The following is a 17,582-nucleotide window of genomic DNA, read 5'->3' as shown; positions in this document are numbered from 1 at the left end:
GCCTTTCTCTCTCTCTCCCCCTCTCTCTGTCTCTTTCTTTTGCTCTTCACTTCTATCTCTCCTCCTCCTGTCTTCCTGGTCCACGAGAGGAAAAAGGGGGAGGAGTAGGAGGATGAGGAGCAGGATCTACCTCCAGCTGAAGGGTTGTAAATATTTCAACAGCAAAAATCAATTCCCAGTAGGAGAGCAGAGGAGAGAGGAAGGATGCAGCTCTGGTGGTGGTGATGGTGATGGCGGTGCCCCAGCACCGGCGCTTATTCTAGCAGGCAGCGTTGAGCCAAGGTCTCCCTCTCCGGCTCCATTGTTTTCCTGCCGCCTCTTGCTGCTGGGGGAGTGAAAGCAGCTTTCAGGGATGCTACACACACACACAGGGAGGGAGGCTGAGCTGAGCTCCCAGAGCCACAACCAGCAGGCCAGCCCCCTTTGCTGCTGCTGCACTGCCATTGGCTGGCCAAGGCAGAATCTGACTCTCTGATTGGCTTAGAGGGCTGTCCGTCTGCCTTTAGCCAGGGATGTCAGCGGGATTTTATGGCTCTGTGCAGAACAGATGCCATGACTGCATCCGGGTAGGCAGTTAATGGAATATTAACCCTTTCCTCTCACAGCTTGCATCAATACAATATTCAAGCATGGCCTAAAACTCACATAAAGCCATTGAAGTAGACAGATTGTGATGGTTTTTATTGTCACATGTAAGCTAGAGCAGTAGAGTAGAGTGGAGTAGAGTAGCTTATTGTTTTAAATAATTTTAAGAAGTCAAATTAGCTTATGAATGAAACTTTTAAGCTCACATATGAGGTAGCAAAAAGTTGACATGTGTGCTAATGTGACATACTCATGCATTGTAGACCCTGCAGCCTATTGCCTTTCAAACTTTTTTGTGCAGTGCGATTTTAATCCCTTTAAACCCTGTGCCCCATTCTTTCTTGTCAAGGTAGGCTAACTGAAATCCTCTCAAGCAGAGAGCCATAGGTTTTTTTTTATTAAACCAGTGGGGTGTCGACTGAATTGAAGTCTGAGGAGTGAGGTTCTTGGAATTATTAGGCATTATAGACCTGTGTTTAGGGTTCAGTTGAAACATGGCATGGCATTCATCTTAGTTTTAAATACAATATATCCCATTGACTAAAAAGACACATGTAATGATGACAAAAAAGTTAAACACAAAATACAATTTATTGAAAAAATGTGGAGAGTGGTTAGTTTCAAAAGTCAATTCCAAAAGTTAACATTTGCAGATGTACTAAATGTTCTTGTTTGACTTTCTTCTTGATGTCCAGAGTTGTCATTGGGTCCATACATTGCTCTATTCCCACTTGAGAGAGCCGCTTAGCTCATCTTGAAGGAGTCACCTGTCATCATGGCCACAAACTCTGTTGGAAAACCAACAATAATTCATGGCTAACGGAAGGTATGCCGGAAGGGACAGGTGTAGGTATGCATACTACTAAATACATAGAGTATTTATTTCTCCATTTTGAACAAAGTAGCCAAACTGTTTTTTGAACAATCCCAAATAATAAACTCAGGTCAATGTGCTACGGCCATGCCAACAAATCTCTTCACAGAATCACAGGCAAAAAGAACCGTGCTACATAGAGCATTGTGTGTTGAGGAGAGATTCCCTTATGGTGAGATGCAAGAGCAGCTTGACAGGCAAAAAACATTCTGCCACTTGGACTAACTCCAGACTTTTAAAATCGACTTTTATCTACAACTTTGTGTACATCCTTGGTTCTGAATGAAAAAACTCAGTGAGTGTTGCTATTTCTTTAAAGCTTAAACATTCGGTTGCATTCTATTTTGATGCAAAAAAAAAGGAATAGAACAAACAATTAAAATGAAGACTACCAAAACAGAATCCAAAACTGAAAAATATATAATAATGTTACCTTCATAGTCAATAGTTCCATCTCCGTCTTTGTCTGCCTCTTTCATCATCTGTTCAGCCTCCAGCTCGTTCAAGGGCTCTCCTGCATTCATCAACACGTACCTGTAACATCATACACAGGAGGATAATCAGAGCCGCATCTTGTCACCAGACTAGGCAGGCAGTTGTTTGGGGGGCCGCAAGCCCCTGGATGGGGAATCAGAGCTTACACTTTGGTAGAGTGGTGGCAAATTTCTTTCAAATGTTCACTGTTGAAATTTCTCTTGGGGCCCCAGCTGAACCTAGAGTCGCCCCTGAGGATAATACCTGTATATACCACAGCTCCTCTATAACCAGGCTATCCCCAGGATTCAGCAGCACGTACCTGCCTGCAACAACATGCTGTATATGTGACCGCACCTTTACCTGCACTACCCCACAGGAACTCTCTGGGCCCTGCAACATCCAACACACCATACATGCACTCTTGTTGCTGCTTCAATTTCCTTGTATGACTCGTGCATAATAAAAAAAACTGTCCATAAAAGCTGATAATGCAGTTGCAAAACTCATTTGCAAATGGGGGGCAATAGTCTATTTTAGTTTTGTAATACCAAGGGGGCATTGGAAGGCTTTTGAGGTCAAGGGGGTGATTGTTGAAAACCACTGTACATAGGGGGAAAATGCAGGGAAATGACTGGTACATAGTCTAACTGATCACGTGTTTTTAGATTTAGGCTGCTGTTTTTGTAACACAACAACCTGGAGTAACATAGGCAAAATTCATATTAATGATTTAATGTTGATATTAATTACTAGGTAAAAGGAAATAAATATAGCATCTTGTGCAACAATATGACAATAAAAGGGAGGTAGCATTAACATACTTCAGTGTGTTCCAATCGATGTAGCCCTTGGCGTCTTTATCGAAGACTTTGAAGGCAGCTCGGAGTTCTGCATCCTGGTTCTTTGTTCTCTCGAGATACAAGGCCATCAGTCCCAGGAAGCTCTCGCAGTTGAAGATTCCTTTGCCTGCAATTACAGGAATGTAACACCAGAGGTCAGTAAAGACCCTGTTATTGCTGTAAGTGCCCAACACATCCAAGCACATAAACCTAGTGGATTATGCAATAAGCCCACTCTCTGCTGTCTTCATATTGTGCTTAAATGTTTTGGGGAAAAAAAACTATATTTTATTTCTATCTGATTAGGAAGTGTAGCTTTCCAGTATATTAAAAAAAAACATTACTTATGGAATTGGTCCATCTAAACGCTTTTAGAATGCTTGTCCGGCTGAGGCAACAGGAAAACAGAGACATATTTGTCCACTTTGCCTTGTGCACAGAGTCTTCCTGTTTGACATGTTCTGCTAGGCAGCACAAGTGTTGTGTAACATTTGTCTGGGTGCCGTCCGTCGTCTTCCTTACTGGCAGCTCATGGCAGGCCGTTTCCTCAATCTCAGACACCTCTCGTCCCTCCCGACAAGTTTTCTCCTGACACATTCGCCTGAGAATGCATGAACATTTCACAGCGCTGATTTTCCACCCCCCCAAACTGCATGACCCAAAAGTGACCCCCATCATTAATGGCTTTGTTGGCATGCCTGCCTTAAAAGCAACATATTCAGGAACTGAAAGATAGTTTTGACATGTGCCAGCATTTGAATAGGCTCTGGAATCAAAGTCGCCACCCAGTTCCACTTTCACAAAGAGAAGCACTGCGTTATGAAGTAACACACACAAGCTCTGATTGATTCACGAGAATGTAAGGGGACAAAGATTAGCTGACCCATACAGAAAAATATATGAAACTTACAAAGTGATTCAGTGGCGAAGTCTTATAAGGAAAACAAGAAATGGGCCACTTGTATAGAAAGCTTTTTTAGTAAAACTTGCATAGTCCACATATGAGTCATTCTGTGAGTTTCATATTCGCTATTTCTTTTTTGAATGGGGGGGAAATGGTAAAAGATTTACACACTGCTTGCAAAATACTCGCAAAGATCTTCTTTATCCTTTTTTCCCTTCAATATGCTATTTCTTTGTATTATTTGACACCTGCTGAAGCAGTTCCCTTGGATGTGCACGCCTTCCGCTCCACTTTTTTTGCATGGGGAGCCTTCACATCACATCCAGGCCACAAAAGGTTGGAACTGCTGCCATCCGGCAGTAGATACAGATCCATGAAAAAACTAACTAATAGACTAAAACAGTTCTACCCAATTGTCATTTCTTTACTTAATTTTGCTCCCAAAATATAGCAAATTCACAACAATGTGTGTGGATGTGCATGGCTGTGATTTGTGTGGGTGGGTGTGAGATTTGATATTTGCACTTTTGTGTGTGTGGATGTGAATGTGTGTGGGTGTGTGCGTGGTTGGGATATGTGGATCTGTGGGGTTTTGAATATGGTTCTTATCTCTTTTATCTTCTTAATTATGTATCGCTTTACCAAACAAGGACTACTAAATTTCTTTGCTTGTTACAATGTTAAATAAAGAATAATCGATTCTATTTTATTCTTACCGTCCTTGTCCACATCCTTCGCCATCTGGAGGAGCTCTCTCTTGGTGGGGTTGATGCCCATCAGGCTCATCAGTCTCTCCAGCTCCTGGGTCTTCACATCTCCGTTGCCCTCCTCGTCAAACATCTCAAACACGCCCTTGTACTCGGTGATCTGCTCTGGGCTCAGCTTGTTGGCCTGTAGTACATTTTGGAGGTATTGATGCAACACTTCACAAAGTTGGACGGAATGCACTAGAAGAGTTAGACCACTAACAGTAAAAATGAATACTACACGTATAACAGATTTGACCAATTTAATGATATTGTAACGATATTGATAATGATATTGAGCCATGGATATCGGTTGAATAACACATTTTCAGACATTGTTCCCTTTCTTTTCGAAGCACTTTGGAGGTATTTGATTGAAAGCTAACAGTTTCAGGACAATATGTGTGACCCACATGGTATTGTACGTGAACCAAACGTTTAAGTCTGTGTTAGGCTATGATATTAAAATAATTATTGCGTTTAAACTTACCATTTTGAATGCGAGGAGGTCTCCACTGAGGCTGGTGGCACGGCTGATATTAGTGACTGAAGTCCTTACCCACCAAACATGTCTTAAGATTTGTTGGGAGGCTATCTAAAGAGATCCCATAGGACTCCAGGCCTGTCTGGCCCTTTTAAGGCATAGCCCTGTAGCATTAATATATCAATGACTTTTGGGAGTGGAAAAATAGATGGCCATTTTCTGTTAAGACTCACAAGAATGATAATAAGAAGCATCACTTTGTCTCACTGTTTTTATAAACCGGAATTATAGTTGAGAGGGTGCTAAGATCTTTACTCAGCATGATCTTCTCCAGATGTCATGTGACTACATCCTTCAGCGACATTTATTAAAGCAGTGTGTGTGTGATCAAACTGGTTTTGGAGCAAACGGATACGGAAGTGAAACTGCACTGGAGAACAAAAAAATAAATGCATTTGTGAATGCAATAGAATAGAATGGAATGGAATGGAATAGAATAGAATAGAATAGAATAGAATAGAATAGAATCGAATAGAAGAGAAAAGAATACGTTTTTTTTAATACACAGTATGCAATTTAAGGCATCCTTTTAAGTCACACACAGCACAAGTCTAAAGAGTATACCGTATAAATAATTGGGTAGCAACAGCAGCACTCTGACTTTAAGGAACAACACGGATGATCTCTGGGATTTGGGGAGCTGCTGGTGGCTGACGGTTCAGCCGGGTGCAGCAGGTGCAGCCTCCTCCCCAGTGGCAGTCTTCTCCTCGCATACACAGCACCAAATAAGGACACGCCCAAGACTGTGTTATTTCAACCATCACATTAAGATCCCCAACAGGGATGCTGGAAACATGACACCACTGGATGTCATCTTTTCCAAAGAGCAAACCCAAAGAGCAAGATTCTTACTAGGTCAATAACCACTAAATGTTGGATTTATTTTTACAATTTAAGCTTGAACCTTTCATCAGAACAAATTCTATAATTACTTTTGATAGCCGTGTTCCTCTGTAGCCATGTATTTTACTCATTAGACATAACATCAATCTTGCACAGTATGTGCTACTAGACATTAACTTAATGTGCTGTGATGGTGCAATGGTGCATCTGTGTATAAGCATCTTACTCCATTCAACCAATAAAATGCACCTACAACTCGCATATTCTGTTCTGACCTGTTCTAATATCAGTCCATGTGTTTATACCACATGGAAAATCTTTGCAGTTGTAAAGACTATTGTGATTTTGTGGTAAACATTCATATTATAGTACACTAACGGTCCACATTTCTGTGTTTTTCTCTATAAAATATCCATGCAATTGTATCTATCAAGCTACAATTTTCACTACTTTTCAATGTTTGCAATTGGCAACTGACCACAGCATACACAAGTAGTGAACACAATCAGTTGGTTCTGACCACAATATTGTCGTCCACGCGGCTACATCACATTTTATCAGAGCTCCACACAAATCAGGGAAAAAACTAAACCAACCGACATTGCAGACAGAGTGAAGGCAATTAAACTGTGATTTTTTAATCAAAGATGAACTTGATTCAGCAATACAGTGGTGAAATTTGACCATACGACATGAACGCCACCAGTGCATTGTAAGATGTAAGCTTGGCTATTTGCGTGAAATCTAAGTGGGTCACAACCACACTGTACATGTACCACCGTGGGATAGCCATTAAAGAAGCATGTGCCCTGGGTCTGACTGCAGTGTTCCTGCCACTCTGATTGGCCAGGGCTGCTACGAGAGCGCACCCCCAGGCACCATCACATTCTGTTCTTCAGTCTTTCAAACAAAAAAAAGAAAAGAGAAGAGAAGAAGCATCTCCAAAGAGCCCTCGGATGGAGGACCATAATAGATTAAGTGCATCTTCTGACGCTGCATTCATTGAGTGAGTGCATTCAGACCTACTTTTCTGTGTGTGGGGCGCTGGGGCCTGGGCACGGAGCTGCAGGCTGGTAAACACAGGGTTCCATCTCTCTCTCACCCGCTGCACACACACCAGGGCACTTACTGTATAGTGGCATGTGTGCACACATTCACATGATCTGAGAAGAGGAATGGCAAACACAACACATGTACAGTTTTCAACTTTTTCAGATATTTAATCACAAATACCTCATGTTACATTGCTGCTTAAAATAATGGTTGCATTTTAGTTTACCTCTAGTTTAAGCCTAGTTTTAACTGACAGTGCGTTTGAGTTTAAGTTCAATGTCGACGACATGATGGGCTCCTAATTTTCTCATGGAATGATAAAAAAAGTGATTAAAAAACAGCTAATGATCAAATCAATGTCCCTTGATAAATGTGTTATGATAAACAGTCCAAATGCATCATTGCCCCCTAACGTTAACCTGTGTATCACAATCTCACTGCAGAACTGAACTGATTAATTTCACAGTGCTATTTCAACAACCATACAGCTGAATTTAACACTATTGGAGCATACAGAATGGTCCTATTCCATAAAGTATAGAATTAATACCACAAAACTTACTGTGATGATAAATACAGAGGCTACACATTATGCTTGGTGCCCTGCACAGTGGGAATCACAGTCACAAGTACATGACACACCTACCTGACCTGGCACATATCAAAATACTTCCTAAGCGATGCAATATATGCCACATCAGAGATGCAAGGCCTTGATCACAATATACCACTTTCCGACTGCACTGCAGTAATGCAGTAGGCTACTCCATAGACCTTATGTTACACTTCGATGACACTTACTTCCAAAACGACTCAGAGTTATTTTCAGTGTATTGGTTACAGTCCCGATGTGGGGTAAGGTGCCTTGCTCAAAGGCACTTCAGCCATGGATGGAGATGTTTTTTTGGGTTCTGACCTCCATTTCAGCAAAGTGGTTTTGGGCAGAGCTGAGAAACTGTAGAGACATTGAATGTACAATGTTGACCATACAGTTGACTATAGGCTACATACAGTATGCCAAATGACACAATCTAAACACCAAACATGTGGCCATGCGCAACCATATACCACACTTTTCCTAGCACAAATTGCATAGGTAGCCTCCAGACGATCTCACTTGTGAGATTGTCTGGTGTTAACCAGGGCAGGTGGAGTTAACATTTTGACACACTTTCAGTGCTGATGATGTCCTGTTCAGAGGCTGTCCAGCATGAGGTGCTGTTTGAGGGTTACTGGGCAAGAGAACATACTGTGTGGGGGGCATGTGAAATACAGGGCCGTGCATCCCAGGAAGAGGGTCAACGACTAGGACTGACCTGCTTACCAATGAGCCTGGAGCCTTGCTGAAGGAGTTTGAGGGCATGGCTATTCAAGAATCATTTGGAATTGGATGGTTGGCTGCCTTTATAAAGAACAACAAAGCAACCAAAAAAAATGCATTGTGCTTCAGCAAAATCTGCATTTTTTTTCTCCTTTAGTTTAGTAAGGTAGCTTAATAGGACTCCTTTGCCATAAGTAGGTCTATAGGCTATGTGACAGATATGTTTGTAACTCTGTATCTGTATTAACATTCTCAAGTTATTTTGAAAGAAATCTACAATGAAAGTAGCCTCAGAAGTCTGGCCATAATTTGGCCTCTTGCGTGGGTGTTTTGCCTATTGCCTAGAATCATGCAAAAATAAATATAATTAATGATCATTCGTGTGCCTATAAAACTGACCCATTTCTCATTTTCCATAGACCTACAGACTACATTTGCCTAGGCCAAAGGTGTAGGTTTGGCTTGGAAAGTGGTGGATAGGCTACATCAGGCAAATTGTTTGTTCCATTTTGCATCAGCCTATGTTTGTGGAAAAAGTGGTGGGGACGACCTAGGTTTATCTCAAAAGTGGTATGTAAAAGTGGCATGTTCCCACCATCTTCACCTAAAGTTACATCCATATCTAGGCCTAGGCCTATAGGCTAAGGCGCACATCATGCCTATTGCTGCACACACTGCAGATGGATGGATATGTTCCTGTTTTCTCTCTGCATATGATGGTGTATGGGCACACACACACGGTCCATTTCTGCTTTTCATCATAAAATAGGCCTAATTCAATTGAAGCCCTTACTAGGCTACTGTGTTTCTTTAGGCCTATGACTGAGAAACTATCCTTATTTTAAAGAGCTTTTTTCCCTGTAGAGATATCCAGGCGGAAGCTGAAAGGAATAGGCCTAAACATAAATGTGCTAAATCGAACACTTGAAAAAAGATTCCATAAAAAAACAATATTCTGGAGGATCCTTAGCAAGTCAAGCTATGGAAATTAGAAAAGTTGTGATCCCTAAGCTGACCGACATACTAATTGCTTTCATTTTTTCGATAGGATTGTAATGAAAATATTAAAATGCCGATACTATGTTTAATTTACGGTAGGATTAGTACAGTATCATCCCGCAGAAGGTTATTTAGCCATTTAATTTCATCCAAGAACCCCTATCGGTGTTCAGAATTCGGGTGGTCGCTCATACTGAGCGTGACAACGTTACTGCAGCGTGGGGTTTCCCAAGGCAGGCTGCAGGGTTACCGCGCCCATCTCTTCGCTTTCTGATGGCCGGGTGAGGACAGAATTGTCAGAAAACTGTTCCTTCAAGGAAGCTCACGGGAAGGGACGCCAAACGGACATATTACTGGATGAAACTGATGTATGGACATAAATGATCGTTCCTCCCTGCGATTAAAACGGATATTTCCGTATCGTCGCCCTCCGAGACAGTGATTTTCCACAGTTGACACAGGTTCTTGAAATACTGGGCTCGTTCGGGAAGTGCCGCTCCTCCGAAGCTAGTTAGCAGGCTAGCTAGTCTTGTTTGTTCGTTGATCTGTGGATTTCGGAGCAACATCCTTGTTTTCCGGTCAATGCGATTTAAACAAAGGCCAACAGCGACTGAGTACCGGTAAGATTTTAGAAACAAAATGATAATCTTTGGATGTACTATTAAAAATCACTGTTCTGTATTGGGAGTAGTTCTATCTGTTTTTTTGGGGGTGGGGTAACGTTAGAATTTCAGATGGCTAGCTATCACAGGAAGACACCAAGAAAGCTAGCTAGGAGAAATGGTTGAACTAGGGCTAAAAAAAGCAACTTGGTTGCACTGCTAGCCCATCTCACAGAAGAGGTTAATTAGGTTAACCTCAACGAGTGTGATGCACCTAAATTGACCAACCATGTGTTTTGTTTTGTGTGTGTTTTATTCCATGTAACTAACAGTAAAAACCGTGTTGTATAACGTTATGTTAATATTAGCTGGCCAGGTAACCGAGAGGCAAATTAGCTGGTTTGCAAATGACAAGCTTGAGACTCAATGGAATAGCGCTGTATATTTCACTCGTAGATACTTGATATAACGAAAACATTTATAAATGTTTGAAAATCATGTGATTGATTGCCACCATTACTTAAATTGGATGGATTGGCTTTTGTAACCTATTCTATTTGTGGGTTGTTTGTTAGCAGCTTGACTAACGTTAACATCAATCAGGTTAAGCATAGTTGTACTATAGCTGGTTTTCTTGCTCTTAATATGATTTCCCTCCTCTGGTTGCCACCGATTTTCAAGTTTTCGGACAACCAAATATTTGGTCACTTGTGTAAATTGTAGCTGCTGTGTGTGTGGATTTCTCTGTATGATCTAGGAGAGGAAGCGACCAAGTTGTTACACTGTATCAACGATAGGGTGCCGAGTGGCCCTCTTCACGGGATTGTTACAACTCTCAGACTTACATATTTTAAGCAAAATCTCATTTACTCCAAGGTATTCACAATGCGATGTAATTCTATGGAAATCATTGAGAAATGCATTTTGAAAATCTTAAAGCATAGTGCACCAACTTGCCTTGCGCGACCAAAATGGGCAGCGACCGTGAACTAAATCTGATGGCTACTGGAGCCTTTAGTGTTAGTTCAGTTTCTCCATGAAGAAACGTTGTCTTCAAAAGGCAGGGACCCTTATACATTTTCACATGGTTAAAATTGATAGGAAGCAAGTTTGCAAGGAAACTATCGCATCGGTGCACACGGTGTATTGGCAGAGGGTATGAAGCTCACATTCTTCGCAAAATGTTGGTCTGTATCACGAGTACACGTTATTCATCCTTTGGTGACCTAACTGCTTACAACCGTAGGGGGTTGTGTGATCTATTCAGGTAGTGTAGAAAGTACATAATTTGAATCGAGCTCGTTGCCACTAGTGTGGGCTGGATATCAGGCATGTTCATTCAGCTAGGTTGACTTCACACAGCTGATTGTGTTTCCTGGGTTGAGGGAGTAGTTCTACGATGAATTCATCCTGGCTTAGAAATAAAACCTGTAAACAGATCTTCCTAGTGCAGTGAGTTATCTGTAATGGGCTATAAGTCAGTCTTAACACTAACACCGTGCGTGTAGGCGATGAGCTCCCAGCTTAATTGGTTTTATCTTCTATCGAATTAAATAGAGCCGATGTCTTTAATAACACGGTAACAGGATAATGTTAATTAGCTTACTAGAGGTGCAAACGCCGTGTTACTACTGCGACTTTTTCTGAGAGCAGGCCATGTTCTACAGACTTTGGTTTTCCAGTTTATCAATGTTGCCAGCTAGCAAACTAGCTAGCGCAGTTCTATGCCTTTAGGTCCCAGCCCCACAGCTGAACCTGATGCGATAGCACCGCTTTTCATTCGACAGTAGTTAAATTCCAGGCTATGTTGAAAGTAAACAATTTACCGCTTACGTATGAAACCTTTTCAGTTGCATTTTCTAAAACTGTTCTGTGTGAGTTAACCCCGCATTAGAAGTATTTTGGTTAGCTTTAGCTAGCCAGCTATCCAAATGATCGGGCCACTTTAAAGGACGACAAGCGGCTAGCTACTTAGCTTAGCCCGTAATTGAGGTCACTGTAATGAATGCTGAAAATGTATCCCCTTTCGTTGGACAGGGGGTCGTACGCTGCACAGCGAAATAATTACCTTTAGTCGTATTCCTCTTTGCTCGAGATACGACCGACGCACAAACCATCTCTGTGAAAAGACAGACCACTTTTTGGCATCAATGGGTGATGCAGTATTGGGCCTAAATAGCGGTAGCTACAAAACAAGATGGCGTTGCCATTCTCGCTGGTTCCACTCTGCAAGGCGTCGATCGAAGCCTTCGCACAGGCCTTTATCATTTGATATGCTGGTAATTCGTTGAAAGTAGTCTTCTCTGTTGTAAATAATATTTGCAAGATTAACACGAGGCGAATCTTCGGTGTGCATTTTAGTGCGTCAATTACTAAAACTAAAAGTTCTTATTCTGCGTCTTCGTACATTTTGTATGGCTGTGTGGCTGGATGCTTGGCGATATGGCTGTAGATTCTAATGTGCTTGTTCAGAACAAATTCGACAGCAGTTAACTTGTACTGTGGCAAGATGGCGTTTTTGCTTTTGGTAAATTTGCCGTGGGTGTGTTCGTCTTTAAACAAAACATTTTGAACAATAGCCAACCGCAACCACTTGGAATGATTACCGAATTGGTTGCAGTCTGCAGTACAAGTTTCTTCGCTTCATGTCGGTCGGATGTGACAGAGGTGGCTGTCGAATGAGGTTACTCTTGAGTTCAGGATCGTAAACAGGGTTGTAGTTTTTTCACCCTTTCGGTTGTATGGGCAGGAAAGGGTAGAATCTAATGCACAAGGAAGCATGGTTTAATTATGAAGCGGTGTTGGAATATCCCTCCCTTGTTGTAGGAAAACAAACTGCCCAAATCAGTCAGTGTCAGACAAATGGTCTCCTTGACAGTGGCACCTCCTTTGAAATAATTGACTGGACATGGACATACTTACTGTAATTCCGCTCTTTCCCTCTGAAATGAACATATTTGCTGAAATGTACCATTAATGGGACCCATAGCAACAGTGGGAAATGACCATTTCTATCAACTGTATGTGCAATGCGTTGCTATTTTTGGAACCAAGTAAGCAATAATAGTAATGTTTGGTTAGGAGTAAGAACACACACATTTTAGCATGGCAGGGATGGGCCACACAAGGCCTCATAATCCTGTGTTGAAATGTCTGTGTAGCCTAGTTATTCACCAGATTCTATAATACACATTACAGTCAAGCTTGTGAAATAAGATATGGTTGATCCCCTGTTAAATCATGATTAGATATTTGCTGTCTTCATATTATATTTAATATTTTAGCATGTGGAATGGATTAAATAAAGGGTGATGGAAAAAGATTATGTGGTTGGTGGTTAAATCAGAACATGTTTCTGCAGGCTTTTCTGACCTAGGGGTTGGATTTGGCCAGCTGTTTTTCTGTTGAACGTCCTGAATGGGATTAAAGACTTAATGTCTGTGGATTTTCGCTTTTAGGATTATTGCTGCTGTTAGTGATATTGCTGGTTATGTTTTTTTTTTTTCTATGATCCTGCTGCATTAGGCTTTCTGAATTTCCTGAAAGGCAGTCATCAAATATAGGACATTTCAGAAAACACAATAGACAGGCAGTCACCCGCAGCATGCTCGTCCTAAATACTATAGAATCTATAGTGTGGCATAGATGCTCACTAATTCAGGCCATGGATGTAGTGAAACGCAAAATGTACCACTAGTGGCTTAGGAAGAGGGTAAGAAAGCTGCTAAATGATGTTCCATGCCAGAACATGGTGAGTTACTAGCCAATTCGGCACACTGTCAATGTAAAATCATTCTTGTGCAAGACATCACATTTGAATGATACGTTTTGGTTCGATAGGTTATAGAATTCTTTAAGATTTTATTTTTTGTAAATGAAAACACTGTCACCCAATTCAGTAAGTGATCAACCATGAAGGCTACTAGAAAAGTTTTTAAGTGGGGTGGGGGGGGATCACCCTTTGTGGCAGAGGGAATATTCTCAGTTGGATTCGCCATACCAGCTGAGTGTTCTAATCCAAGCTCCCTCTTTTGCATGTGTTGTAAGGCTGGTCTGTAGTTTCTCACACACAGACATTCTGAAAACCTGACTTGGAGGGGGCTGTTTGCGACCACAAACGCCTAAAAAAAAAAATTGGCCTGGGTGTAACTGTACTGCTTCCTAGTATAACATCCAAGAAAGTCTACAAGTAAAACCCTGAATGCATGTGTTCACGGCAACAAAAGTCTGGAGAATTCAGAGCAGGTGGGTGTCTAAACATGTGTCTGGTGTAATACTGAAACACTCCACCCAGACAACACCCTTTACTAGACTCTCCTGGGTGTGTGTGAATGTGTCCCTCAGAAAGAAAATTCTGTCTGGGGCTTTCAAAGTGTAGATGGTCTACCACACAAAATGTCCCAAACTGTATGCTCCAACTTCCAACCCACTCTTATGTTTTAATCATCTCTCAGAACAGCATTTGGCAATTTTCTGTGAAGGTTTGCATGACACTCGAGTCATGTTACTTAATCCAAGTTCGCACTTGTGTGCAGAATTATAAATAAACCTCTTTTGCATGTAACTCGGACCATCTGAACCCAGTACCAGTACCAGGGCTTGACACTGACTTTTTTTGCTTGCCAGCCACTGTGGCTGGTGGTTTTCCTGAGTCACTAGCCATCCAGCTATTCTACTAGCCACACATTTGAAAATATATATATATATTTGTCATGTCACTGTTTATCTAACCTCAGAAGATGATGTGTTAAATCAATCAGATGAGTGTATAGCTTTCTACAGTGAAATAAATTAAACAAATAGAAACTGAGTAACTGATCTTTTTCTTGAACTCAAATAGAAACAATTGATGCACAAGGCGTAAAATGTAGAATATATGCTATTGTGCTATGTCATACCATTGAATAAGCTACCTGCCAAATTGGCTAGTGGCACTGTAATTGTTACTAGCCACAGCCAAGTTTTACCAGCATTTGGCCGGTTGGCAGGTGCCAGTGTCAAGCCCTGACCAGTACCCAGTATCTTCTTTATCGCCCTGGTTTGTCACATCATGCAGAATAAAGATAGGGCAGTGCCCTGCAGTATGTCAGAGAACTGATCACGCAATGTCTTTTTCTCGCTATATTGATGGAAGTTGATTATATAGGCTGGAGATTAGGACTGCTGACGTCAAATCAAAAATGTGATTTTACTTCTGAACTGGGCTGAATCACATGATATGATGTGGTGCTTTTAAGGAAATGCGCAATGAAAGCCAAGGAAATGCTTATATTACAAACACTAGTTGCACAGCATGCTATGAATATAATGCACAATTAATGGGCATGTGCTTGATTTAGCCCGGCCATTTGCAAGGGCCACAGTCAATTCACATTTCCCTCCACATTACCACTGAGCCAAATATTGTGGGAGACGATCATTTGTGTTACTAGACAATCGCTCAATCAACGAACAGGGTAAGGACTGTAGGAAGGCAACAATGACTGCTAACCTACAAGCAGATTATGTCATGACCAAACATCAGTAGTGGAGCAAAATCAGATGCTTATTTCGAAGTGCAACAGAGTTCACCCCTCTCAGCGGTAATTGCCTCTCAGTTCAGCTGTTCCAAACCCGAATTAAAAAAATTCTACAAGGGTACAGTAAGACCAGCCTTACGATAATTTGCTTTGTTTCTTTTTTATGAAATGTCCAGCCCTAGATTTTTGCTTCGGAATTAGTGGGCTACAGACAGTGTACGGACACAACTAAAGAAATATGTTAGTCAGTTGTAATTGAGTTTTATTTGAGTTGCTACTGGTAGTCATAGTAGTCTTGTGTACTAGGATAGTTGTGGCATTATTGTTGGATGGTCAGGTTTGATGAAGGAGTCTACCCATGTACATTCATTTGCTGACTTCATCAAGATTTCTGATCACTTGAATGAAAATCCTTAAAACATCTCCATTAAAAGTACTCAGACCAGTCAGCAACAATCAAGCCAGGCTTTAGAAGATACCTTAGACACCACATGCAGTTTAAGTCTCTGCAGTAGTAAAATAGAACTCCATACCTTCTACACTGAAATTATTATAGACTATAAATTCGTAATATGCTGTGTTGTCTATTGCATTGGTTTATGGCTTGGAATTGGAACAGTATTTAGTTTACCCACTATGTATTATTGGAAGTGTTTTTAGGTATAATTTTCAGCCTTCTCTCCCAGCAGTGATTTGGAACCATCCAAAGGGTTCTTCTTGCATGGGCCATGTTCCTCAAACACCAACTGTAGATGGTTCTAACATCAGATGAACTGGACACAGGTGTAGCACAGTGTTTCTGTTGTTCGCCAACATCACCACAACCTTATGCAGTGGATTCTGGATTGTGTGCAGGGTCATGGTGATGACGGACAACAAATCTGAGTACAATAAATTGACCATAAATCGGAATATGGTTTCATTGCCTCCCACTGATGACTACGCTATCCCTCGGAGTTCTCTTCTCTCACTGCTATGGCTGGTGCACGAGAAGGGCCTATGCAATAACTTTTTGCATGCTTGCAGATCACTGCTGGGAAACAAATGCACCATCACCAAGTTCAAACCACCAGACAATGTACAAGCAATCTTTTTTCAGTTGTGTCTCCCATCACTTCTGAGAGGAGAAGGTTAATCTTAATGCTGTACTACTTAACTATTCTTCTATCAGCCTAACTTTGGTTCTAGACTGACTTTGAAAACATTTCAAGAGATCTAGGAAGTTACAACATGTCTAACATGTCAAGAGAACTAGCAAGTGAATATGACCATACCAAAAATGTTGCTGTAGCTTGGCCATTTTTCTTAGATCTTCCCTTGCCGTCAATGGTAAAACCCATGATGGATAAGGAAGAGCAGGGATGGCAGCCTGATCACCTTGCCAATGCCTGATACATGATGGGTATTGGCGCTACCCTTGGGCGATCCAAAACACTGTGGGTGGACACAATTGGGCAGAGAGTCATACGCACAGGGTCATTGTAATAACCTGGCTCAACCCACTTCAGGGGAGCAGGTTACAATACAATGCACCGTATCAACACTAAATCCTACTCTCGTTTTGTGGCAAATACTGTTAGTGCTAGTATTGTTTTCACATGGAGATAAAAGTAAAAGTGGACACTAAGCTTATACTATAACTATAACTACAGGTTGTTATCCAAACAGCATGGTAAACACTATCCTGTGTGACAGGACATTATATTTTTCTTTGAGCCTTGATATTGGCATGGCTGTGCAACAGAGTGTTTTCTATGTTCAGTTATTTGATGAAAAGGGTGTTGTAAAAATGAAGTCTGTGAGTGTTAATGGCTACCGGACCCATTCCCCATGGATTATTTTCCAATGTATCTATTTTTTTAATCCCTTGGTGTCAACACACCATTGCATAAATCCGGCATGTTCACAGATGTGCACTGAATTGTTGTTGGCACAGCTAGACACAAGTGTTGTCTTGTGCTGATTGGTTGAAATATGTGCCAAGTGATTCGTTCATTTGTATTCTGATGTCTGCTGAAAATCAGACTTCCAGCATTGGGTTTGAGACTGGGGTCTCTCCTCAGCTTTGCTTTTGAAGTCAGGATTAAAATCTCAACCTTGTGTGTTGCCCTTCATTCATTATTCATTACATATTTATTATTTACCTTTAGTGAAACTACCTTGGACATGGGATCCAAGCTTTTGTCAGCTTACATAAATTGGCACTGGTAATAAACAACCAGTGTATGCTTTCTTCAATATTGACCTTAATTTATGTCCACATGCAATGGAAAACT

The 17,582-nt window shown here is 41.3% G+C and overlaps 2 protein-coding genes across 5 annotated transcripts in view; one reads left to right on the top strand and one right to left on the bottom strand.

Moving 5' to 3' along the window:
* Positions 1-1,157: 1,157 nt before the first annotated feature.
* On the bottom strand, positions 1,158-14,370 carry LOC134462426 (calglandulin-like). Of its 3 annotated transcripts, none has more exons than XM_063215452.1 (5): positions 11,856-14,370; positions 4,396-4,570; positions 2,758-2,902; positions 1,893-1,993; positions 1,158-1,373 (listed from the first exon to the last, which is right to left on the bottom strand). In XM_063215452.1, exons 2-5 carry the CDS (start codon positions 4,517-4,519, stop codon positions 1,330-1,332), a joined length of 414 nt encoding a protein of 137 aa, XP_063071522.1. In that variant the 5' UTR covers positions 4,520-4,570; positions 11,856-14,370; the 3' UTR covers positions 1,158-1,329. The 3 variants fall into 3 exon arrangements, with proteins under 3 accessions (XP_063071522.1, XP_063071521.1, XP_063071520.1); XM_063215451.1 differs by lacking the exon at positions 11,856-14,370 and adding an exon at positions 4,916-6,807; XM_063215450.1 differs by lacking the exon at positions 11,856-14,370 and having other exon boundaries at positions 4,396-4,904.
* The window catches only part of gnb1b (guanine nucleotide binding protein (G protein), beta polypeptide 1b), a 28,960-nt gene continuing 20,791 nt past the window's right edge, over positions 9,414-17,582 (top strand). For both annotated transcript variants that reach the window (XM_063215448.1, XM_063215447.1), the window contains exon 1: positions 9,414-9,805. The gene's annotated coding sequence lies outside the window, so the exon portion shown is untranslated. The remainder of the gene's footprint in view (positions 9,806-17,582) is intronic.

Source organism: Engraulis encrasicolus, chromosome 14 (assembly GCF_034702125.1).
Source record: "Engraulis encrasicolus isolate BLACKSEA-1 chromosome 14, IST_EnEncr_1.0, whole genome shotgun sequence".
NCBI classification, from domain to species: Eukaryota; Metazoa; Chordata; class Actinopteri; order Clupeiformes; family Engraulidae; genus Engraulis; species Engraulis encrasicolus.
This window is presented reverse-complemented; position numbering and strand designations above follow the sequence as displayed.

What these genes read in the sequence shown, in the direction of transcription:
- LOC134462426 (XM_063215450.1), bottom strand. Translation starts at nt 4,729, where the DNA reads ATGGCTCAATATCATTATCAATATCGTTACAATATCATTAAATTGGTC. An exon ending in ATCGATTGGAACACACTGAA is followed by an intron (nt 1,994 to 2,757) that starts GTATGTTAATGC and finishes ATGATGTTACAG; the next exon opens with GTACGTGTTGATGAATGCAG. An exon ending in TGGAACTATTGACTATGAAG is followed by an intron (nt 1,374 to 1,892) that starts GTAACATTATTA and finishes GTTTTCCAACAG; the next exon opens with AGTTTGTGGCCATGATGACA.